This window comes from Phascolarctos cinereus, unplaced genomic scaffold (assembly GCF_003287225.1).
Source record: "Phascolarctos cinereus isolate Bilbo 61053 unplaced genomic scaffold, phaCin_HiC Scaffold_5;HRSCAF=322, whole genome shotgun sequence".
Lineage (NCBI taxonomy): Eukaryota > Metazoa > Chordata > Mammalia > Diprotodontia > Phascolarctidae > Phascolarctos > Phascolarctos cinereus.
The window spans coordinates 467885032-467909934 of record NW_027555958.1 but is presented as its reverse complement, the minus strand read 5'-3'; the positions used below and the strand labels follow the sequence as shown (position 1 = coordinate 467909934).

Below are 24903 nucleotides of genomic sequence, written 5' to 3'. Positions count from 1 at the left end.
AAAGGCAGTGGGGAAGGAGGGTGGCCGCTAGCCTCAATTCTCTGAAGGGCTGTCATGCAGAAGAGGGATGAGCCTTGTTTTACGTGGCATCAGAGGACAAAATTAGGAGTAATGAGGGTGCAAAGGGAAGAGAAGCGGAACTTAGGTCAATGAAAAGGAAAACTTTAAAAAGAACCGAAGTTGTCAAAAAGTGGAATGGGCTTCCTCAAGGACCTTCACTGGAAAGCTTCAAGCAAGGTTTGGATGAACAGTTGCGGGGGGTGGGTGTGGAGGCAATTCTGGTTCACGTGGGTTGGACTAGATCCCCTCTGAAGTCTCCTCTGTCTCAGAGATACTGCGCAATTCTTTGTATCTGCATCACAAGCCTAAACTCTTACGTGGAAGGAAAATCTTTAACTTTGTGTGTACAATTTAAAGTATCAATAAGAAGCTAGAGTTTTCTTTTTCTTTCTCTTTTTTCCCCTTCTTTCTCTTTTTCTTCCTTCTTTCTTCTTTTCTATTCCTTCCTTCCTTCCTCCTTTTCCCCTTCCTGCTTCTCTCTCTCTCTCTCTCTCTCTCTCTCTCTCTCTCTCTCTCTCTCTCTCTCTCTCTCTCTCTCTCTCTCTCTCTCTTTCTTCTTTTCTCCTTCATACAGATACTATACAGAAAGCCCACTACTCCAGAGGCTTATACATAAGGTTGGCCTTGCAAAGTCTAATGAACATGACCTTAAGTGCAGGGTGACTGTGAGGGTGGGAGGCATACGAAGTGCCAGATGGAAGGAACAGGACAGAGAATAAGATTCAAGTGCCATCTGCTGCAGAAACTGTAATATCAACGAAAGACCAGAATGCCTCAGGTTACAAGGAAGGAGAGTGAAGAAATTTCAAGCCAAAAAAGAGGGCTTGAAATGGAAATATTATGTGAGAAAGAAACTGGGGTCAGGTCTGTGGACCTTCCCCAACTAGCAAAGGACCTAGAAACATAGAATTGTGTCCAGAAGGGCCCTTAGGGTTACAAAGTCCTAGAATCTGACGGTTGGAAGGAGGCTGGACAGCTATCCAATCCAGCCCCTACACAAAATGTATTTCTGCTACAATATAACTGACCAGTACCCTGCAGCCTCTGCTAGAAGATTTCAAAACAGGAGGAGCTCACTATCTCTCATAGCAGTCCATTCCACTTTGGGACGGCTCTAACTGCTGGAGAAAATTTCCTGACAAAAAGTCTAAATTACTCCTGTTTCTGCCCTCTGGGGCTCAACAGAGTGAGCATAACCACAACCATCTCACCCCATGACAGCAATGGATGGAAGTTGTTAAGAAGCCAGTTGAGGTTTGATGTTTCCATCTGTGTAGATCCCAAGCCCATCCAGGGCTTCCTGTCCTGTGTAATTCTCATACGTGTCTTTCCATACATCCCCCATAGAAAGTCCCCTCATTATGCTGGTGACTATCTCACATTTGGTGGGGACCATATGACATCTGAGTTGTCCATCCCTCACTCTCCCTCCGTGCCCCACCCACTTTTCAGGCCTCCATTTCCAGGACGCCATCTTTTCTAGCATCTCTCATGTAATAGCCATGTTTGTGTCATACAGGCGCTGACTCACAGCCACAATGTATCTTCAGGTTGCCTCCTCTTCTATCTCTTCAGAGATGGTGGTGTTCCACGATTTGCAGCCACAGAACTTCCCATAGAGCAATACAGCTGAGAATGAGATAAGCTTCCGTGGCAGGGAGCTGGTTGGAATCGTAGCAAGGACTGTGAAGGCCCCCAAATGCAGGAGCAAGAAGAGTTCCTCCTCCTGGGATGGACAAGTACATTCAGGATGTTGCTGCTGGGGCCCCTCAGTCACATCTGACTCTTCATGGCCCTATTTGGGGATTTCTTGGCAGAGATGCTGGAGTGGTTTGCCATTTCCTACTGAAGCTTATTTTACAGATGAGGCAACTGAGACAAAATGGGTTAAGTGACTTGACCAGGGTCACATAACTGGTAAGTGTCTGAGGCCAGATTTGAGCCCGTGGAAGATGAGTCTTCCTGACTCGAGGCCCAGCGCTCTGTCCACTGCACCACTAACTGCCTTAAAATCCAATGGAGCAGATTTAAACATTAAGTCCAACACTTGATGTAACAAAACACAAGACCCAACCGTATAAATAGAGGATGGCAGAGGTGGGGGGAGATATGGTGGGGATCCATTAATATGAAAAAGTCCCCTGGGTTGCAGAGATCCCTCCCCACAATCTTCCAAAGGTGCTCATGCCCTCTTGATAACACTCTCCTGCCTGAAACAAGGGAGGTTACTGTACTCATTCTGGTTCAGTCTCCTCTGGAATACTCTGGGCTGTTCCAGTGACTTCATTTTAGGGGAGATGCTGACGAGCTGGGATATCCACAGGAGAGCGAGAGAAGGAAGATGAGGAGGGTCAACATCACTCCATAAATGGACCACTTAAGAAGTGAGGACATGGTTGGGACGTAGGGGGTGGGTGGGAAATATAATCAGAATATGTCAATATTTCAAGAGTTGCCTCCAGGAAGACAGATTAGGCTTATTCTGCTTAGTACTGGAGGGCAGGACTAGGGCCAATCAATCAATCAAGACATTTATTAAGACCCTACTAGGGGTGTATGTACAAAGAATGAAACAATCCCTGCCCTCAGTGAGGAAGATTAAAAAGCACATATAATACACACACACACACACACACACACACACACATATATACACACACACACACACATACATTATATATCATAAGCCTAATAAATACCAATACACACAAAGCAGTTAAATCAGGAGGCCACTAGCATTCTGGGGGAGAATCAGGAAAGGCTTCCGGCTTTTCAGGACAAGATGGTAACTGAGCTATGCCTTAAAGGAAGAGAGATTTTGAGATAAGTAGCTCAAAGCATAATTTGACTTTTAACATAAGGAAAAACTTCCTAACAATTAGAGCCATTCCCAAAGAGAAGGCGCCACACCTCTGGGGGTGGTGAATTCCCAGGCACTGGAGGTATTTAAACGGAAGCTGGAGGACCACTTGTTAAGGATTGTTTGGGGGCTGTCTTGCTCTGGGTCTGGGCTGGCCTCCCTGAACTTCAAAGTCTCTAAATTCCGAGTTGATAATCCACACTGATGGGTTTAGGCCAGTCATTTCATAAACTGATTTACTGCTCCAGATTAACTGGCTTCTTTTTTTAGCAGATCTGAGATCCCCCCACCTTAGCCATTTTGAAATGATTTGTCAAAGACGAAAGCAGGCTCGTCTTTCTTCTGTTCTCTTCCAGGAGAGGCCGGTTGATTTCCCTGCCCTGCTTTTTCATCAGGTGTTGACACGGAACCCTGAGGGTTCAGCAGCAGGAGCATCGGTCTCTAAAACCCTGCTCTAATAATGGGCCTCAGCAGAGGCAGAAGGCCGGGCCCTGTGGAGGTGCTGGTGGGTTTAGACTCGTGCGTATGCTCTATAATCAACTGAGTGAAAATTGTGTGTTGCCCAGTTGACCGAGGATGTGGGACACACGGTGCCCTGAAACTGACTCTGCATGGGCATTGTTTTACTTGGTCTAAGCCCAGAATATTCTATCGCTGTTCTTTCCAAAACAAAGACTATCTAAATGCAGCACAGCCACATCTCTCGTTTCCTGCAAGGTCGGATAAAGTCTCAGGAGAAGCCCAAATTCCATTTTTTTATTCGATTCCTTCTAGTCTAATCTGTTTATTTATCTATCAAAAGAGATATTTGTGAAGGGCTTAGCACAATGCCTGGCACATAATAGGCCCTTAGTAAATGCTTATTTCCTACCTCTTGGTAAAAAAGTATGGGATAGTAGACAGAGAGCTGCCTTCAACAGTAAGGAAAATAATCATAACCACGGCTAGTAATTATGTAGCACTCTAAGGTATGCAGAGTGCTTTAAACACAGGACCTCATTGGCTCCTCACAACAACCCTGTGAGGAGGTGCTATTATTATCCCCATTTTACACAGGAGGAAACTGAGGCTGACAGAGGTTGGGACAAGCCAGGGATCGTTAAGGCAGGATTCCAACTCAAGTCTGCCTGGCTCCAAGTGTAAAGCTCTGTCCCACTCCACCACCTCAGACACTGAATGGGCACTTACTGGGTGGCCCCTGCCCTTCTGCAGCTCCTAGATACAAGTGGAAGGAGGACATTCCTATCAGTCAACATGTTCCCATGACTCCTGATGAAGAAAAAGTCAGTTGGAAGGTAATTAGAAGGTAAAGGCTTGTGCAAATTTGGAGGCATTACCTAGAACATGGAATAGTGAGAAAAACATTGGATTTGGGTGTAGACAATGAAATCTGGGTTCAAATCCTGATTTTTCTTCAAGGAACTTTGCTTGAGCTAGGTCATCAGACAGGTTGCATTGATACTAGAAAGAGTGCTGGGCTTAGAGTTGGGACACCTGGGTTCAAATTCTGCCTGGTAGTATGACCTGAGGAAGTCACCACCTGCACATATACAAAAAGAAAGATAGGAAACAAAAGATAAAAGAGGGAAAGGAGGAGGAGAGGAAATGAAAAGAGAACAAGGGTAATGGTTTATAATATGGCTTTAGGGAGGATAAATTTGGGTTTATAACATCAGACCTATAAAGGATGGCTACTTCCTTTTAAGCACCATGCCTGTGACTTGAATAGCTGGTGCCAAGTGAGAATGGTACATCTTGTCTTGGGTGTATTTCTGTGGCCAAACAAGGTAGGCATTTTCTCCAGTTATGGATAGCAGAGAATATATAAGCCTGCCAATTATACTTTTCTTTTTTCTATAAAATTGTTAAAATGCTATAAATGAAAAACCTTACTAAGCACATGATTAGGTCCAGTAGAAACATTAGAGTATGATCGATAGAAATGCATGTTAGACATAGTCTGGTATCTTGAAAACCAAAGCAAACCAAGCCCTCTACATCAACAATTCTCCATCACAGGCTTTGCTTTGGAGGCTTTAACTTTCTCTTAACTATGCTCCAGCTGCCAAAAACACAGGTCTGCTTCAAAACCCGGAAGATCCCTTTGGCTGTTGTCACTGTCTTGTACTAATTCTATTACAGAGTCTTGTGAAACCCACAACCTGAAATTCCTTCAGCTTCTTCATATGGTAGAGAATGGACTTCTTCCCCATTTAGCCATTTTTAAAGTCCAGAAACAAAGGGATTTTGGAAGCAGCCTGTAGTTTTTGAAACAAGAACACTCCTGCCTTCTTTCAGTCCTCCTATTTGAAATCCCTTTTTAGTTACTTACATCTACACACAACAGGACTCTCACCAGCATAGTTCCAGATTTTTTTTCTAGCTTGCTTTAGCTTTAGAAATAAACTGCTTTTATAAAGGGCAGAGGTCTTTCTTCCTCCCCTTTCAGCACTTTAAAACATCTGGTGGAATAGAGAGGCAATGTGAAATAGTGGTAGATAAAGCCCCTGCCCTCCAGAAGCTCCCAATCTAATGGGGCTAGGTCATGTTAAGTGACTCGCCCTGACACGGATAGGACATGTCATAAGCGGGATCAGAAGCTGTACTGTCAGCAGGCATGAGATGTGTGGAAGCATCTTTTCATTCTGAAAGCCATATTTCAAGACATAAACATATGAACTCCTCATTCTTGTGGGGTGATAGACCTTAGAGAGAGAAGGAATCATCTCAGCCAAGTCACAGTGACCTCCATGCTGCTGCCCATCTCTCCATCCTCAAACTCTGCTCTCCTGTTTCTGCCTCAAGTGAAAACATGTATGTAGTTCTGTTAATACTATGGGACATTTATTCAAATCTCAGAGAAGCAACAGCAAAGACAGTACCTTTTGGGCCACGTGACTACAAGACAAATTGAAATCAAAGATTATGTAAGTATTTGAGCACCATGCAATAATACCTTAACAGCAGGAGGCAGTGATGTTTTAGAAATATCATCCCCTTTGCTTTACATAGAGTATAATTTATGTAATCCAGTACTTAGCACAGTGCCTGATACATAGTAGGCACTTAAAAATGTTTATTGACTCTGTTAACTAATATCTAATCTCAACTGGGCCCTCACTGAAGCAAGGCAAATAGTCTATTCCCAAGTCCACTCTCCACAATGTGTGTTCCAAAAAGCTTCTCATTTTTTCCCCCAAATCTCCTATGACACCCTCTCTCCCTTTATTCTTGCAGCTGTGGCCTTTCCATAAAAAAATTAAGACCATTCACCAAGATCTCCCCATCCTCCTAATCTCTCATCACTTGGGCACCCTCCTTTACCATCTCTTCTTTCACTCCACTTCTTTTCCTTGTGAAGGCAAACCACTCTTCACGAGTCTGGTGTCAATCCTTTCCAACTTTTCTAGCAATTTGCTTCCATTATCATCCTTCCTCTCTATCTCAAATCTGTAGTCTCTTCCTATCTGTGGCTCCTTCTCTGCTGCCTACAAACATGACAATGTCTCCCCTGTTCCTATCCTTAAAAAACCCTCATTTTACCTGACCATCCCTGCCACCTGTTGGCCCACATTTCTCCTCCATTTTTTTGTGGCTAAACATTCTGAGAAAGTTGCCTACAATTTGTTCCTCTAATTATCTTCTTACTCTCTTCTAAGCGCTCTGGAACCTGGCTTCTCATTGTTCCACCCCGACTGTTCTCTCCAAAGCTACCAAGCATCCCTTAGTGGCCTTTTCTCTATCCTCATCCTTCTGGGTTTTTCTGCAGGCTGCTGAGTACCTTCTTTTTTATATTTTTTACTGCCTTGACACTGAATGCTCCTTCTCAGTTTCCTTTGCTATTTCTTCATCTCTATCACACTCTACTCCCAGATATTCCCCAAGGCTCTGTCCTGCCCTCCACCCCCACCCCACCAGTTCTCTACTCCCTCTATACTGTTTCAAATGGTGATCTCATCAGCTCCCATGTATTCATGTGTCATCCCCTACTGGCTCTGGATCCAATTCTAGTCTCCCCTTCTGAGCACGGATTTAGAGTCACAATTTTCCAACTACTTCTTGGACATCATGAACAAGATGTATGGCAGGTACCTCAAATTTAGCACATCCAAAACAGAACTCATTACCATTCCTTACAAGTTTTTCCTATTTTGAACTTTTCTATGACTGCCAAGGGTATTGTCATTCTCCCTGTCACCCGTGCTTGCAACCTCAGTGTTGTTCTTGATGTCATACTTTCTTTTATGCTACATGGCCAATTCAGTGCCAAATCTTGTCATTTCTACCTTCACAATCTCTCTTATATACCTCCCCTTCTTTCTACTTATGTAAGCACAACCATACTTCAGGCTCTGATTACCTCTTCTCGCATTAGTATGATAGCCTTCAACTTGGTTTTCTTGCCTCAAGTCTCTATCCATGCCAATCCATTCTTTATTCTGGTTATTTTTCTAAAGCATAGGTTTTCCCAGGGTTTTACCCTGGGCAAATACACCTTATTACTAGCTTTCCAAAATTTCACCATTCTTTCCATACTCAGAATCATATCTTAGGGATTGGGAATCAAGGTAATTACCCCAAGTCCCACTTTTTTGGGAGAGGGTTCTATAGTAAGTGCTAGCCAATGACCTGGGGGGCAGCAAACAAAGGAAATGAAATAGTGACAGCAAAAATGACCTCAGGATCCTTCAAAGTTAGTGGGTGCAGAACACTCTACTCCATCACCAGTACCTACAACCACTCATGCACGTCTATCACACTTCCAGGTTCATAAAGGGCTTTCCTCACAATAATGCTATGAAGCCAGTATGATAGGTATTATAATTTCTACTTTACAGATGAGGAAACTGAGGCTCAGAGAGACACAGCTAGTAAGTGTGAGAGGTAGGTTTCAAACTTGGGTTTCCTTACTCTTTCTACCATGCCAAGGCTCCCTTTTTCTTTTCCCAACCTCTTTCCTTCCAGCTTCATGCTGTCTTGCTATGCCTTCAAATTGGCCCTTATGTTCACTTTCCCTTGGTTTCACCTAGATAAAAATGTTCTTGGTGGAAGGCAGGGAGAAGACACAGGAGACATGGCATGATTTACCTGGCCTTCTTCCCTCCAAGACATAGCCAAGGTCACACACTTAGCAAAGTTGATTCCAGGCCCCAAATGAAAAATAAAAGTGCCATTTGTCAGTATTCATTCAATCAAGTTCATGTAAGATTTCTGTTGGGCCCAGAAGAGTGGCTTTCAGGAACACAGGGCGCCACACATGCACTAGAAATTGTCTGGCAGTAGTAACCATTATTTGGAGGCCAGAACTTTTTTTAAAAATCAATTCCTAAAAATGAGTTAAGTAGAATTCAGGTGACATGGAGATCTGTCTGTCTGTGTGTCTGTCTCCCAAAATGGTTGTGAGAATCAAATAACATAATATTTGCAAAGTGCTTAGCATTAGTGTACATTGTAGGGACTTGAATACTTGTTCCCTTTCCTTCCTCTATCCATTCATTCATCCATCCATCCATCCATCCATCCATCCATCCATCTATCCATCCATCCATCCATCATCTATCTATCCTATCTATGTACTTGCTTATCTACCTATTTGTCTGTCTATCTACCTATTTGTCTATCTACCTATTTGTCTATCTATCTATCTATCTATTTATCTATCTATCTATCTATCTATCTATCTATCTATCTATCTATGTCTGTCTGTCTACTCACCTATTTCTCTGAGTGTGTCTATCTGTCTATCTTATCTACCTATTTATCTACCTACTTGTCTGTCTATCTACCTAGTTGTCTGCATCTGTCTGTCTATCTATTTCCATTTATCTATCTATCTATCTATCTATCTATCTATCTATCTATCTATCTATCTATCTATCTGTCAAGACTTAAAGAATTGTTTAGAGCACTGAGAGTTTCCCTGTCCACGGTCTCACAGTTATTTCATGTTAGAGGCAGGACCTGAACCCAGGTACTCCTGGTACCAAGCCCAGGTCTCTAGCCACTATTGCTGCCTCTCATCTCATTCATGGAGGATATTTTATCAAACATTTATAGAAAATAATACTTTGATTACTATGAAATGTCCTCTTCCTTTCCATCTCTTCATTTTCCTTTTCCTCTTCTTTTTATAAATAATGAAGTTATAAATCAGACCCTGAATTTTGTATGTAGCCCTCAGTTTCTTAAAATGGCAAGCGGGTACTGGTAGAGTTGTTCATTGTCCTGAAGCTATTTCAAAAGCTAACTTAGTGAGCCACAGATACAAAATCACACAAATACTATTTTATCATTAATATGATCCCAAAGAAGCATCCCGGATCGTGAATATACAATAACGTTCAACTATAACAAGCAATTTTTTCTGAGATACAAGCAGTCCAGAATCATGTGAAATTCTCTTACAAAATCAGAAGATGTTTTTGCACTTGATACTTCACCTTTGTAATCAATGAATTGCAGAAAAATTTAGAAAGAGCCCTGGTTGACAGAGTTAAGTTCCTTGGCCAAAAAATGCCACAAGTGGTTTATTGTCTTTTTCCCTAGAATTTTCTATAATTTTAAGATCACAATTAATTGCGTTACCAAGAAAAGGTCAAGAAGATCATTATTTTTTGATTTTTAATATGAGAAATTGAAGGTCATATAGAAATCAAATTCAAGAAATTATAATCAAACTTTTCATCTTTTCCAAGTAGCCATAGCATTTTCATTTTAAAAAGTGAGTCTAGGTTTGTTTTTGAAGGAATCTCTGGGATTTCAAAATGGAGATGGGGAGAAAAAGGTCAAGGGTGGGGATGAGGAAGTAAATTGGAGTTTGGTATGCTATGTACTACTTACCTTCAAAAGTCAAATAAAACTTTCCTCTGTCAAACCAAACGAGGGAAGGCTGGTCATTCTCTGTATGGTCAGGAGTTGAAGCGGGATGGGAAAGGTTAAGGAGAGGGAGAGAGAAGGACACAGTGTGAGTCACAGAGCAGCTCATTATTCTAATTATTGGCTAGGTAGGATGAAGGAACTGCACGGCATTAACGTGCAGGAAAACAGGCCCTGGAAATTCCCACTGCCTTGAGAATTAGGGGAGCAGAAAGCAAAAAGCAAAGCCATGGGAGAGTCGAGGGACGGAGGGGGGAGTTGTTGACTGCTTGACACTGGCTTGCTGGTGTGCACGGAGCAGGAGGAGGCATCCTGGCCATGCAAGCTGTATTAGCATATTTTAACTGCATTAGTTTTGGCAAGCCCATCCAGCAATTGCCATCCCGGTTCATCTCAAATAGCATCCCCTCCTGTGTTTAACTGGTTGTAGAGAAATATTAGTGAAGAGAACAGAAACCAACTTAATTTAAGAGTAGCTAAAATCTGCCTTTAGATATCATCAAATTGGAGGAGCACATGTCAAATTAACAGCTGTCCAGATGCCTTTCACCTCCCATCCCTTCTCCCTATAACATGAGCTCAAAATTCCCTTTAGGTATTTGGCAAAAAACTGCAGGAATAACTACACAAATCCCTGCACTAACTCCTGGGTAGTTAAATTATTCCTTCCTTCCTTGGTCAATTCACAAAGCCAGAGCATCTCACTGTTTCTCCAGCCTCCTCACTGAGAAACTGCCATGCAAGACGGTGCTTTGTAATTCACAAAAGAAAAAAGAGAGACGTTGGCATTAGCCCCCACTTGCAAACAGGTAAGTGCAGAATGTGTCTGAGAGGCACTGGACACTCATGGAGTGGAGAGCACGTCCGTGAAAGTAGTAGGCATTCGGATGACAGAATGGCTTGGGTCATGACAGACAGAGATTTCTGGGAGTCTCTTGGCTGGCACCATACCTTCAGGCGTTTCACCGTGCCTTTCAAACGAAGGGAGCTTGCCATTAAAAACATCATCTTCTGATACCGGAAACAAAGGGAACATAAAGAAATGGGGGAGAAATAATAAAAAAACAAAACAAAACAAAAAACACAAACCCAAGTGAAATCCAGCCACACACACCACATCTCAACACAACACAAGGAAGTGTGCACGTGGAAAGACAAACACACACAAGTCACTGGGACGTGGTGGGGATCTAGGGGACCAATCATGAGCTGACAAGATCAACACTCAATGAGGCTGCTTCCCGACTCTCTTTAAAGCTGAAGGAAACAAAAATGGTTTGGTTTCCACACCTCTGAATCTTGACACAAGTCCATCAGCCTCACCATATACATCACTTCAACTTCCAGAGCAGGTTGTTAAAGGGATGACTCATGAATAGTTGACTTATGATGGCAGGGTATTTTTCTGCTCTGCTGTAATTCCAAGTGGTCAGACAGATGCCCATCTACAAGAACATCAGGCTATGTATTGACAGCTCACCAGGGCGGTCTGGCATGCGATTACATGCCCCCACCCACAGACATATCTATACCTATATATCTATAGGTGTCTATAGATATATAGTGATAGATGACTAGAGACAACAAAAATCCATCACAATAAAGCACACTAAAGCAAAAAAAAAAAAAAGAGAGAGGGAGAGAGATTTGGCTGAGGCTCCATGGGATTTGTGAAAAAAGTCATGGATTTGAAGGCAGAGGACCTGGACTGGAATTTCCCGCCTCTGCCATTCACTAGGTGGTCCTCTCATTTCTTTGGGCTTCAGTTTCCTCATCAGTAAAATGAAAAGATTGGATTAAATTCCTTCTAAGGGCCCTCTCCATGTTTCAGCCTATGATTGAAGGATTCCTCCCCTCCCCTCTTATACACACACCATTTGGGGGTGGGGGTGGTGAGATTATGGGGTGGGGAATTCTGGGTGTGGGGACCTTCTCCAATGACACAGATGACAAGTCATATCTACCTGGTAGTACTGGAGAGCTCCTTCGGGACACTGAGAGGTTAAATAACTTGTCCATGGTCATGCAACTAGCATGTGTCAGAGGAAAGTCTGAACCCAGTCCTTCCTGACTCCAGTTCTTTTCCTACCACACAATGTCCCCTCTTCTCAGGATTTCCCTTTTGTGAGTCAGGTTCCAAATTTATACAATCGCAGTTTTACCAATGTTCAGGCAAACTTCATATCAAGTCTTCCTTTGGCATATTTAGGATTCCCTTCCCTATGGCTCAGAGAGCTGGCATGGTATAGTGGAAATGGTCCTGGACATAAATCAGGAGGGATAGCATGATATAGAAATTGGGACATTGAACTTGAGATTGGAAAGACCTGAGTTTGAATTCTGCTCCAGATACTTACTAAATGTGTGCACCTTGGGCAAAGGGGACCCTTCACCTTCACTGTCTTCTTATCTGTAAAGTGAGGAAGCTGGTTTGATGCAAGGTCCCTCTCACCTTTAAATCTATGCTCTGTGTTTCTGTGAGAAATGTGTTTGAGTTCTGTCTTTGTAATTTATTATCTGTGTGACATTGGGCAAACTACTTAATCCTTCTGGGTCTCAGTTTCCTCACCTGTAATATGATGGCATAGGACTAGATGAGTCTGAGGGTCCCTTCCAGCACTAGCTCTATGATACTAAGTCACTTAAATTGCCTGAGCCTCAGTTTTCCCCTATGTAAAAAGGGACTTGGACTAGATCAGAGGTGTCAAGCTTGCAGCCCCTTCAGTGGCAAGCAGCAGGTAAAACTCCAGAGTAGGCCTGAATTCAGATTAAAATGTAATTGGGAAATGTTTAACAAAAGAAATGAAAAAGTAATACAATACACACAATGTTAATTTGTGATTATCTAAGTCATTAGTGAATTAGATCTCTAAATTTGCTTCTCGCTCTAAATCTATAAACCTATGACCCTAAACTCAGTTTCCTCACCCGTAAAACGAGGCTCGTGACATCCCTTCTAGCATCGGCACTGTTTAATGATGCTAGCTACATCAAAGCAAACAGGAACTCTCACGATTCTGTTTACCATACAAGTCCCCTTTTGCCTTTTGCTTGCTTGGTCCTTGTAGCAATTACCTATTAATTGTTTTCTTGGTTTTCCCCTAGTGTTGACTTGCTTCCTTTTAAAAAATCAATCAACAGGAACTTCCCCAGTCCTCCATGTTCTCTACCCCTCAGCACTATTAATTAAGATAGACAAGCAGGGAGTGATGGTTTTGGCACAATCATAGGCCCCTGAGCATCATCACCATCCATCACCAGCAGCCCTTGCTCCTGACAGACATGCAGCTTGACACACCAGTGTCAGAGGTGGTGATGTACGCTAAATTGAAGCCCTGGCCCAAATTCAGGTAGGTGATTAATGGAAGTCAGCTTCCTAAACCTGGTATGACCCCTGTGCTTTTCTCATCTAAGTACAAAATTAATTAAAACTAGACTAGACATTGGAAAAGAATGTGCCCTATGCGTGAACCAGAAACCCACCATTGGATTTCTCCAGACGAGGCATGAGAATATTCTATAAATGAAATCTTTTTCTAGAAGATCTCCTAAGCTTTAAATTCTACATATAAACACAAAGACCAAGTAAGAATGCTTAAACTAATCTAGAATGGCCTTCAAATGCAGCAAGAGGGTGACTAACTTCTGTAGGGAGGTAATTTCATGGATATGTCCAGGCACTTTGGGGATTTCTGCAGGGCCTTTTGAGTTCTTGGGCAAATGATTCCTTAGTTGCACCAGATGGGACCCTGGTAGTTAGCACAAGGTTAATTTACCTCTGGGAATATCCACGGAGTAGTATAGTTACTGTTAGAGTTTGGCTGAAAGGGTCAAAGAATTCCCAAGTCGGAAAGGACCTCAGAGGCCGCCTTGGTCTACCTCCTATCTGAACAAGAATTCCTCCTACAAAACACATGGCCAGTGGTCACCCAGCCTTTGCTTGAAACCTCTAGCAAAGATCCAGGTAGCTCATTCTCTCCAGGGACAGTACTCACTGTTTTTACCAACATCAGGCTTAAAGCTGGGGCCACACAGATCACCCTTCTTCTACATGGGAGCCCACTACGTGTCTGAGTGGAGTCTAAATCTACAGTGCTTTGCTTCCAGGTCATTCTCTTGATTCATCTAATTCATAGTCAAATGTAGGCAGTCTTCCATCCTTTGCCCCCCAAAAAGCTAAAGACAGCTAGTATGTCCCACCTGACTCTTTTCTTCTGCCATCTGAACACCCGCAGTTCTTTTACCTAACTCTCAGAGAGTACGGACTCAAAACTCTCTACCATCTCTCAACATCCTCATTGTCTTTTTGGTAATAACAAAAGTAGCAGGCACTTCTATAACTTTACAGTTTGTACAGGTACTTTATACAAATATCTCATTTTCCTCCTCACAACAACCCTGGAAGGTAGGTGCTATTATTATCCTCAGTGTATAGATGAGGAAACTGAGGCAGACAGAGATTAAATGACGTATGGTCACACAGCTAGTAAGTAACTAAATCTGGATTTGAACTCAGGTCTTTCTGACCCCAGGCCCAGCACTCTGTCCACTGATACTTTCCTTCCTTTCCACATCCTTCCTAAAATGTGGCAACCAGAATAGAAGAGAATGATCTAAAAAGCAGTCTGACAAGAGATATCATCCAATGTGACCCTCTGGATAGAGTGAAGGATTGGAAAGCAAAGGATCTGGGGTCCAGCACTACCTGTGTGACTTTGTGAAGTTAGGCAATTCAATTTAGCCTCACCAGACTTCAGTTTGCTCATCTGTGAAATGAGAAGATTGGGTGAGGTCCCCTCCAGCAATAGATTCAAGAAGCTAAGATCCTATGGCCCCTAGTTCTGGATCTCATGTCTCTCTTCATGCAGCCTTAAGTGTGGGATTGGGTTTCTTAGCTTCCATATCACCCTCTGCTCAACTAGTTCATAGTCAAATGTAGACAGGCTTCTGTCCCAAACAGAGGTCATGGCAGAGGAGAACTCTCACCATTCTCCAGGAGGGAGGAAGGCCATTGCATTAATGCCGACTACATCCCTCTTGCCAGAATGACCAGGACCATAGTGCTCACCTTTGGCCCACCAGATGTTGACAGGCTGGGGCTACACCTTACTTACAGGATCCCAGATCCCAGACTGGAAGGAGATTCAGGGACTACCTAGGCCAACCCCCTCATCTTACCAACGAGGTTGAGTGATTTGCCCAGGTGGGCATCAAAGTTTGGAGGTAGACCCCATTTCTTTGGATTTTAAATTTCAATCTTTTTAGACACATGGAAACTCAAACATTTCTACTTGTTCTTAGAATCAACATGACAAGCAAGTAGGTCCCTAGGAGTTGAAAAGGATCCTTGAGATGATTTCTGAAGGCTCCAGAAGGACCCAGTGAAGGAGGAAGCTTCAGGGATGTAGAACTGGATGGTTTTGATTTTATCCATCCATTTGGCAAAAGTTCATTAAGGGCTACTGCGGGCAATGCACTGAGCTAGGTTACTGAGGAGGTAAGGACTGGGGCTAGGTCTGTGATTTCATTAGTGTGGGGAAGCTCCCAGGGAGGAACTCCCTCTAGCAATGAAGGTCAGCATCTTCTTTGCAACTCATAGATTGTTGCTTGGAATGCTCTGACAGACCTAGCCAGTAGGTTTCAGAGGTATGATTTGAACCCAGGTCTTTCTGGATTCAAGGTCAGCTCTCTACTCATTCCATGCTGTCCCTTGCTTGAAAAATGCAAAGATAAATATGGTGTAGTCCCTGCCTTAGCAGGAAAGTAAAAGTGCTGTGCATGTTCAGTCTTTTATGCTTGGCCTAGGAAATAACTGCAATTCAGCTTGCAGTGAAGAATCCATTTTCAAATCCCTACCCACTGATCCAGAATCAGAGTTAGCCTTTTCTGAGACCCCATTGCTAGGGGAAAAATAAGGCATAAGCCAAGAAAGATTCACTTTCTCACAATTAATAAATGCTAGTTGCTAACGTCTCATTTCAGAGTCCTTTGGCATTCCTGACTGGCACCATCCAGATAGGTATTACAGATTCTTTTTCTTCCTTTGCCAAGACAATATATCTACCCAGAAACAAAGAACACGGTGAATTTTTCGGCAGTGTGATTCAATTTAGAGTCCCTCCTTCACCTTCACCCCCACCTTCACCTAAAATATTGGGAGGAAGCATCCCAACTTTCAGAGAAGATGGCCAAAATCCAACCTTAGAAACTGGCTATGAATTCCTAACAAATGAACACATTACTTTTACTTACATTCTTGGGATATTCCCTTTGATGCCAAAAAAGAGCTCATCATCATGGGAATACTTTTATTTAGGGGCTGAATGACAACTTATGGGGACCACTAGAAGGGATAGGACAGGATAACATCTAAGGTGACTTCTAAGAAGGATTTTTTGAGCCTGGGAAATGACGACTGCTCATTTATCATAGAATCCTGGAAAGAGGACTGGATTTAATTGTGGATGTATAAGGATCCAGCAATGAGAGGGACCCATAAAAGTCTCCATCTTTTGGCACTGAAGTCATGAGAGGTGATCTGGGGAATCGCCGACCAAACCGTTAGTGACCAATACGCATGGAGTGGTTATGAAAGAACATGATTCGTGATCACAAGATATTGGGAGGAGAACTGGGGTTGCAATGTTGGTTATTGGAAGGAGAGGCCAGCTTTTTAGAGCAGAATTGTTTTTCTCATTTCATTATTCCATTTCAGAGGCTATGATTCTTGGGGTCGGAAGAGACCTGTGTAGATCTACCCCTGCCTGGACAACAATTCCCTCTGCCTGACAAGTCCAGCTCTTGTTGAACCCAGTAAGGAGGAGGCTGCTACCTCTATGCTCGGATTCTTCTAACTGTTCACAAAAATGTCTTCATATCTACTTCCTTTTTGCTCTATTTACCACCCCTGTAATTTTCCAAACTGAAATACCCCTGCCAGAATGCTTCCTCCATTAGAATATAAGTTCCTTGAAGACAGAGATTATCTCTGCTTTTGTATTTGTATTCCAAGAATTTAGCATAGCTTGGCTCATAGTAGGTACTTAATAAATGCTCACTCATTGATTCATTCATTCATTGATGTTTGTCTCTTTGCATCGTATACCCATTGCCCCATTTACTCTATGTTTAGGAGGCTATGTGTGTGGCATAGTGGAAAGAATGCTGGTTCTGGAGACAAATGGGCCTCAGTTTCCTCTAAAATAAGAGAGATGGACTTAATGATCTCTGAGGGCTCTTGTGGTGCTAGACCTCTGATTCCATAGTTACGTCCCCATGGGACAAAAAGCCCAGTCCTTTGCATGAGATAAATAGATTTTTATCAAAATCCAATAAACATCAGGAAATGCAGCCATTTTGGAGTGTAAACAGGGGCTTGTATTTCTCCATTAGATGTGGAAAGACCATCAAATAAAGAGCCTGTCTCTACAGCCTCCATTTTAGGACTTCACTTTCGTGACTCCCATGATAGAAATACTTCATCTGTGTGGCTCTTAAAGACTGGCCCAGTTTTCTTGGCTGGATCTGAAACAACACACCCTCAAATTAACCTGCTTTCTGCTCTTTGGTTCTCTCACTCCATCCCTTTTGGCTCCATTGTCATAGTCAATATCGGGGAAAGATTGTAGGGGTAAGAAGAAAAACAGACACACACACATACACACATACACATATACACACACCAACATGTCCCCATTGCCTCCAGAAACGTTGCTGGAAACCTTCCGAATTTACCCACTCTTGTCATTAAACCCACAAGAAATGGAGTTTGCGTGGGGCTTTGTTTATCCTTAATATGGCCCTCGTTGCCAAGTCGTCCAAGCCCATCCTCTCTCTCTTCAGAGAGATTGTGCTCTACAAGGAGCTGCTGAATGGTCAGTCAGCTGATAAGGAGTGAATTTGCTGCCATAAGGTGACTCGTACACAGCAAGGGGAAATAAAGAACGTGGTGAAGAATGCATGAAGAGAATGGAAACCAAAGCAAAAGCTCAAAGTTAGAAATGAAACCAAATCCAATCCAAATACTCCTCAGCAAATAAAGCAAGGCGACAGCATCACAGTCCATTGCTGTTGTTTTTGAAAGAGGGAAAACTGGCCACATTGAGAATAAGAGCAGATTGGTATACTTTGGGGTTCCTGCTGCAGGGATGATAGAAACATATTGTATGCACTTTTGACATAATCCAACCCCAGGACTTGCACTTAAATTTTACATCAGACAGTTAATCTGAGGTTACTCTGGGTAGGCATTCTGAGTGACAGTTCCCTCCTTCTCTTCCTCTCCAACCAACAAGGCAAATTAGATGGAAATGGGTAGAACAGCTGATGTCAGAAAAGATGGTAAGAGTGGGAAGGGGGCAAATGGATGGGAGAAGCAATTGAGCAAGTAGCATGTAGGCAGAACAGCTAGATAACAGGGCTGAGACGACACAGGTCCAAGGAAAATGGAAAGGAGCCAAGAGTACTCCAGAGCTTTCAAGCTAGCCTATAAAATTCGAAATGTAGGGCTAGAGAAAGAATGAGGTTTAAACGTTGGAAAGGGAGAAGAATCTTAATGAGAATAGGAAAACAATGAGGAGACACGGTGGCTCTGTGGCAAAGGGAAAATGAGAGCATGCATGTGGAAAACCAGGAAGGTGGAGGAACAGATGAAACAAGTGATGGCCAAGAGGCTTCCTAGAATCTTAGCTTTGGAAAGAGAGAAGAGTCTCAGATCAAGGGAAAGTCAGGACATCAAACACTTGGGAAAACTGTCTAGCTCTTTGCCTCTATCCCATCCATAGCACAAACAACATGTATGATGGTGTCAGAAATGGATTCATGTCTCTTAGCAAGTCTAGGATGTGTCAATAACACTTAATGGCATAAAGAGGAAAGTGCTTAATTCTCAGAATGCCAGAGTTTCTACCATCCATCCACAGAAGGATGAACAACTTATGTAAGAATGAATGGGAAAAAAATTTTTTTTAAAAGATTCCAAATGTTACTTCTAGCAGGACACACTGTTGGAATTTTAATAAATATTCTTCTAAATGAAGAATGTTTAGGTAAGTGTTATGGAAAATAAAATATACATTATAGAACCTTTGGACACTTGTACTATTTTTTAAAATAAAATATTAGTAGTTTTACACGTGATAGGGTAAGAAAATTCCTGCAAAGTACAAGTATTAGTTATCACCATTTTTTTCTTGTATTTTTTTTTCTTGCCAGGGTCAGGGGTGGTTAAAACACTTTGCCTTCTTTGCTGAGAAGGAAGAATCAAATGAGATTGGCAATGCACACAGCAAGACAAGTTTGATCAGAACCCAGGGGCCTCAGGGACTTTCAGAGTTGAAAAAGTAAGCCAGTCCAACCTACAGAGAGATGAAAAGAGGAGAGATTGGTTTTGTTTTTTTTTTTACCAACAGTAGGTGTCGTAGCTGCACTCAGGGAGTTGGTGGACGATATTGATGACGTGCTCTCTGCTCGAGCAAGGGGTGCGATTGGAGGAGGACTTGAAGAATGTATGGGAGGGCTAAAAGGTCTGGACTGTAGGAACAGGAAGAAAAATGGCCAAAAGTTATATTCACAGATCATGGCATTTCCTTTGAAATAGCATCCTATAATATAATTCACTTGGACATTTCCCCACATTTTGCAACTTGACCTCTTACTCTTTCAATAGCAGTTAAATATGTCACCCAATGCTGGAGTTGGAAGGGATCTCTGCCTGACATCTAGTCCAACCCAGAGGATGTTGGGTACCTCCTTCACCTCTCTCCTTCTTACATCCTGCTGCCTCCATTTCTCCCAGGGATTTCTGTGTTATATCATTGTAAAAATGCTACTAATGGTCAGATTAGAATTCCAGACATTCTTTTCCTAAATCACCTTGTTTTGCCCACTCTCACCTCCCTGTTTGAGCCCCTTCAGCTACTCCTTTGATGGAGATAAACCAAAGATTAAGAAAAGAAAAAGGAAATTGGTACCTACCATGTCTCCCATCCCGGGCTTCCCGGGAGGCAGCTTGGGTCTAGATGGAGGCCGAGGAGGAGGAGGTGGTGGCGTGGTCCCGCTACTGCCATGGGCCAATGGGGTGGCGGGCCGGGCAGGGGATGATGCTCCTAAAAACAATTAGGCATCTTTAGGTTGGGCAGCACAGACACATCCCCACCTCCCCCAACAAGCAGCCAAGCATCTTCCCTACATGCAGGCCCTTCCCGGTCCCTGGCCCCCAGAGCCCAGCAGGCTACTTGTCACATAAGCAGAGCACAACACCAAACACCAAGCTCCAAACTCCGTCATGGGTGTGTTTTTAAGGCAAAAGTCACATGTTGTTGATGGCTAACTGGGAAACTCACCACCCTCTTCCGGAATGGAGCATGAAGGAACTGAACCTCAGTGCTCTCATCTGTCAAATGGGCATGATCACAGTACCTACCTCACAGAGCTCAGATGAAAGATAATCAACCTTGTACAGGGCAATTCCTCCTATGCTTTCTCTTCAGACAGAACAGCATTTGTTAAAATTCTTTTGCTGGGGGCTACCTGGCCTTTCTGCCACACATACAGTTCACACATGCTCAGTTAGTTCTCCTCTGCTTTCACTGATCTCATCATATGGGTATTCCCTCCAGTGATGCCAATATCCCCCAGTGTGGTGAGGGTTCAGGGTCTTTGAGGCTTCGCAGGATGGAAAAAATCCTTACTCCAGGGCATGGCCAAGCTGGTGAGGACCTTTCTGGAATGTAGCTGGGCTGGCCTCTGGAGAGGAGATACTGACCATCACCCCATTGGCATCCCAAGCCTCTCATCCAGCCTGGTACCTACTAGAGCTTATGATGAGCTTAGGACTTTAGAGAACCCTGACCATTGGACTACAAATTTACACACACAAAGCTGGCCTGATTCTGAGGCTAGTCTGCTGTCCACTACCCTCTGCAACCTTTCACTATGATGATATTGACCTAGGGTCGGGCTTCCCAACCTTCAGTTCCTGTACTTCTTGCCTCTCCATAAACCTTTCCATATCCCTCTGCCCAAGCCCCTTTAATCGAACAAAAGAAAATATATTCCAGAATTGCTAGAACTGACCATGGAAGTCACAAAAAAATTAAAGAGCTTAATAAGTTTTTCTTCTCTGAGGGTACATTAAAAATTTCTTAACTTCATTGACTGGAAATCGCTGTGGAATTTCTGGAACGTTTCAACAGGACACTGCAGTCATTATTTATCAAAGTCACCATATCCCTGACAAGGTTTCTGTATACCAGGAACACATGTGTAACCCCAGATTTAGATGATTGATTGATTGATTGATTACAAAGTCAGTCCATGAGATAATCCATCAACTGACACCTCTCTCCTCCAACAGCCATGCTCTAATTGGATTTACCTTTTGGGATGCCAAGGACAATTCGATTAGGAAAAAGGGGAGGCATACAGCAAGCCAGAGATGTGCACAGACACACACTTTGAATTTGTGTAGTTGGGGATTCCGAGTATTTTAAGTCCCATCTGTGTGATGCGGGCAGGGGTGTACTGGAGCCAGCTCATACAGGCTTGAGAGAGCTGATTGTTAAATTTGTGGTGAGAGCATTTATACCTCTAAAACTTACAAATGCTATAAAGCAGCTGCTACACTTTATTGACATGTTGATTCTCTAGAGTCTAGAAAATGATGGAGAAGATGTTAATAGTTCAGATCAAATGTGAAAGCATATTGGGCATACATCCCTGCCCCCCCAAGAGCTGGTTGTTAAACATTTACTAGCACACCCCTGCAGGTTATCCAAAAGGCTCATCTAACAATCTCATGTGCTGAGTCATCTTAAATCATTCATGTGGTTCAGAGAAGGTCCCTTTCCCGGTTCCAAACCTCCTGGAATTTTCTAGTTTTAGTTGGCATAATAAGCATGAAGCCATCCCAAGAGAAATATGACAAAATACAGTTTGATGTAGTAGGGGGCAAGTCTTTTAATTGGGAATATCTGAGTTCGAATCCTGACTCAGATGCTTACTATGTGACCCTGGGCAAGTCACTTAACCTTTAGTTTCCTCATCTGTAAAATGGGGAAGGAGTTGGACTCAATGACCTCTAAGGTCCTTCATCACTCCAAACGTAGGATCCTATGACCCACTCTCCTTTTCAGTTTTCTTATCCATAAAATTTGGATAATAATAGTGCCTGTTTCATAGGATTATTGTGAAGATCAAATACCTAAAATTTTTAATATTTAATATTAACATATGTATAATTTAATATTTACACATTATATTTACACACGATATTCACATATAATTTAATATCTACATATTTATAATTTAATATTTACACATCATATTTACACATGATATCTACATATAATTTAATATTTACATATATTCGCACATGAGATTTGCATATAATTTAATCTTTACATATTTATGATTAACACATAAAACACGTGTACACATACATGTACGCATTTGATCTTCACGACAATCTGTGTCCATGGCCCCATCTCCATGTGCACAGTGCTTTGTAAACTCTAATGCCCCATATAAGCATTAAGGATTTTTTTTCTGGATTATTGGTGCCAGGATATCTACAAGGAGCAACATCTTTAACAATTGAGATCTTCCCCTTCCTTGTAACTTCTGGTTACAGAGAGTTGTCTGCAGCACTAACGGGTTAAGTACATGGGCCAGGGTCATACATACATCACACTATGTTCTAGAGCCATAGATGGAGAGTGAGAAGGAGCCCCAGAGGTCATTTTACATGTGAGAGGCTGGGACACTAAACAGGTAGAGTAACTTTCCTAGGGTCACATAGCCAAAAAATGTGTGATGGATTTGAATTCAAGTCTTTCTGACTCCAAATCCAGGCTTTATCTGTTACATCATGCTGCATATGCATGTCAATTATTATCATCGATTATTCTTATTCCATGATAATATCCCATGATAATTATGAGAGCCTTAACTAGGAGTGTCTAGGTCTAGGGCAAGACCACCAGCTCATCCCAAGGGCAAGTGGTTTGCTGTGCTAGCGGATGTAATGTTCTCTGTGGTACAAGAGGAAAAGCCTCTCCCCTAGGGAGAACTGTTTGTTGTCCCAGCCCCAATCTGGCAGTTCTGTAATTTAACTGCACTAAGCTCTCTTGACCCTATATTACTGAAGGACTGTGGCTCCTCTCATTTCATTCTCTTTAAATTGGGCGCCCTGCGGCACGACCCTGATTATTTGGTCCTAATTATGGCTCTGTCTGTGAGATTCCTAGACTGATTCTTCATTGCCCAGTTTCATAGACTAAGAAAAATGTTCTGAAGCTAAGCCCCCAAATTTCTTATGGCGTAGACAGATTATCTCTGTTAACATATGCCTTGACAGAATGGAAACTCCCTGAGGGTAGGGGTTGTTTCATTGTTGACTTTGTGCCATCTGCATCTGGCCCAGTGCCTGGCATAGAGTCACAACTTATATTGGGTGATGGAGCCAGACCAGAGATTTGGGGTCATCAGAAACTCCCCCCACAAATACAGACCAGTGAATTTTCACGTTGGCAATTTGCACGACCTCCAAGATTGGCTCAAGAGGTTGGGGGCTGACCAATAGTAGCAACTGCAGGTGTGTCACACCGCTTCTGGCCTGAATCACTTTCTTTTCCATCTTTCTCTACCCTGCATGTCCTTATCTCTGGCCAATGACTGAAAATTCGGGTCAAATTTTCCAAGTACATTTGCCAACATCTGATGCAAAGTTGTCTTTGGCTTTTACAGTAATTGGTTGATCTGACGCAGCAAATGTTTTCAGCTGACAGTCAACAGACAAAGACAAGGATTGAATGAATTGTAAAGTCTTTGTCAGGAGGGGTCATAATTTGGTATTTTTGTTTCTTTCTTTCTATTCTGTTTTTATAGAATAAAAGGGAATTCATCCATGCATTCTCTCTCTTTTAAGAAATGGTACTTCAAAACCACACCAGAAAAAAGGAGTTCAATTATCCGCCCTTTCTCAAATGCTCCCCAGATAGTGACATTTTAAAATGCATCTCAGTAAAGTCCTGTAGAACACTGAAAGCTGGGTCTCAATGAGACGGCTTGTTTGTTGGCTGGATGCCAATGCAACCATTGAAAAGAAAAAAACACAAGCACACAGTTTGACTGATCCTGAATCCCACTCTTCATCCCTTCATCCTTAGCTGACCTACTATTTCACTATTGGGGAAACATAGAACAAGGTTATTAATTGGGGTCAGGAAGACCTGGGTTCAATCCCCTGCCCCTCCACCCAAACACTTATTAGCTGTATGACTGAGTAAATCACTGTATCTTCAGTTCCCTCAGCTGTAAAATGGGGCTTATAATACTTGGAATATGTACCTTACAGGGTGCTGTGAGATTCAGAAAATGTACCCCTCCAAAGTAAGATATCATGTTAATCACAAAGTAGGATATTAATATATTAATAAAAAAGAATGAAGTTATTAAGAAATTGTTTTAGAAGCAGTAGGAAATTTTATGGATAAGATGTAATCTGCATTGCTAGAAGGAATGCCCAAATTGGTGGGCTCATAGATCCCTTTGGGTATGTGAGAGTAAACTTCTAGATCAGGACTTTTCTCATGGAGCCAGAGCAGGCTAGGGCACTGTGGGGAATATTTCACAAGGGTACCCTTTGGTCGAGGTCTGGGGGACACAGTGCTAGGACAGATGGCAATACGATAGCTGGGGTGGAAAGCTAGAAGGGATGTAAAGGATTGTCTGGGGCCAGTGAGATATGAGGGGTTAGATGAATTCACATCCAGTCCTCTACTCATTCCCACCTTGCCTGCACCAGATCAATGAAATCATTGGACAACCGTACCATGGCACCACTTCCCATTGCCATTCCAGGCCCATTTTGGACACCACTGACCTCTCAGTGTTGTCTTCCTCTAATACAGTATAAGTTCTCTGAGGGCAGGGACTATGGTATCACTGGTGTTTGCACAATGCTTGACATACAGCACTTAAATGCTTTTCCATTCATTCAAATGGAATTAGAATTTGAATGTTCCTTGGAAATTCCATTTTTTTTTCATATTTTTCATATTTTAAGTCTACCTGAGGATATTATTATTTCTGTTCCTTCCTTACCT

General features: G+C 42.6%; 1 protein-coding gene across 12 annotated transcripts in view; it reads right to left on the bottom strand.

Moving 5' to 3' along the window:
• Window positions 1-24903, bottom strand: part of SGIP1 (SH3GL interacting endocytic adaptor 1) — a 299844-nt gene that overhangs the window by 34844 nt on the left and 240097 nt on the right. For 9 of the 12 annotated variants that reach the window (XM_078156704.1, XM_078156693.1, XM_078156699.1 and 6 more), the window contains 3 exons: window positions 19772-19902; window positions 19201-19327; window positions 9761-9820 (listed from right to left, as the gene is read on the bottom strand). In XM_078156704.1, the coding sequence (XP_078012830.1) occupies window positions 9761-9820; window positions 19201-19327; window positions 19772-19902 (318 nt within the window). The remainder of the gene's footprint in view (window positions 1-9760; window positions 9821-19200; window positions 19328-19771; window positions 19903-24903) is intronic. The other 3 variants (XM_078156695.1, XM_078156701.1, XM_078156703.1) reach the window with 1 other exon arrangement.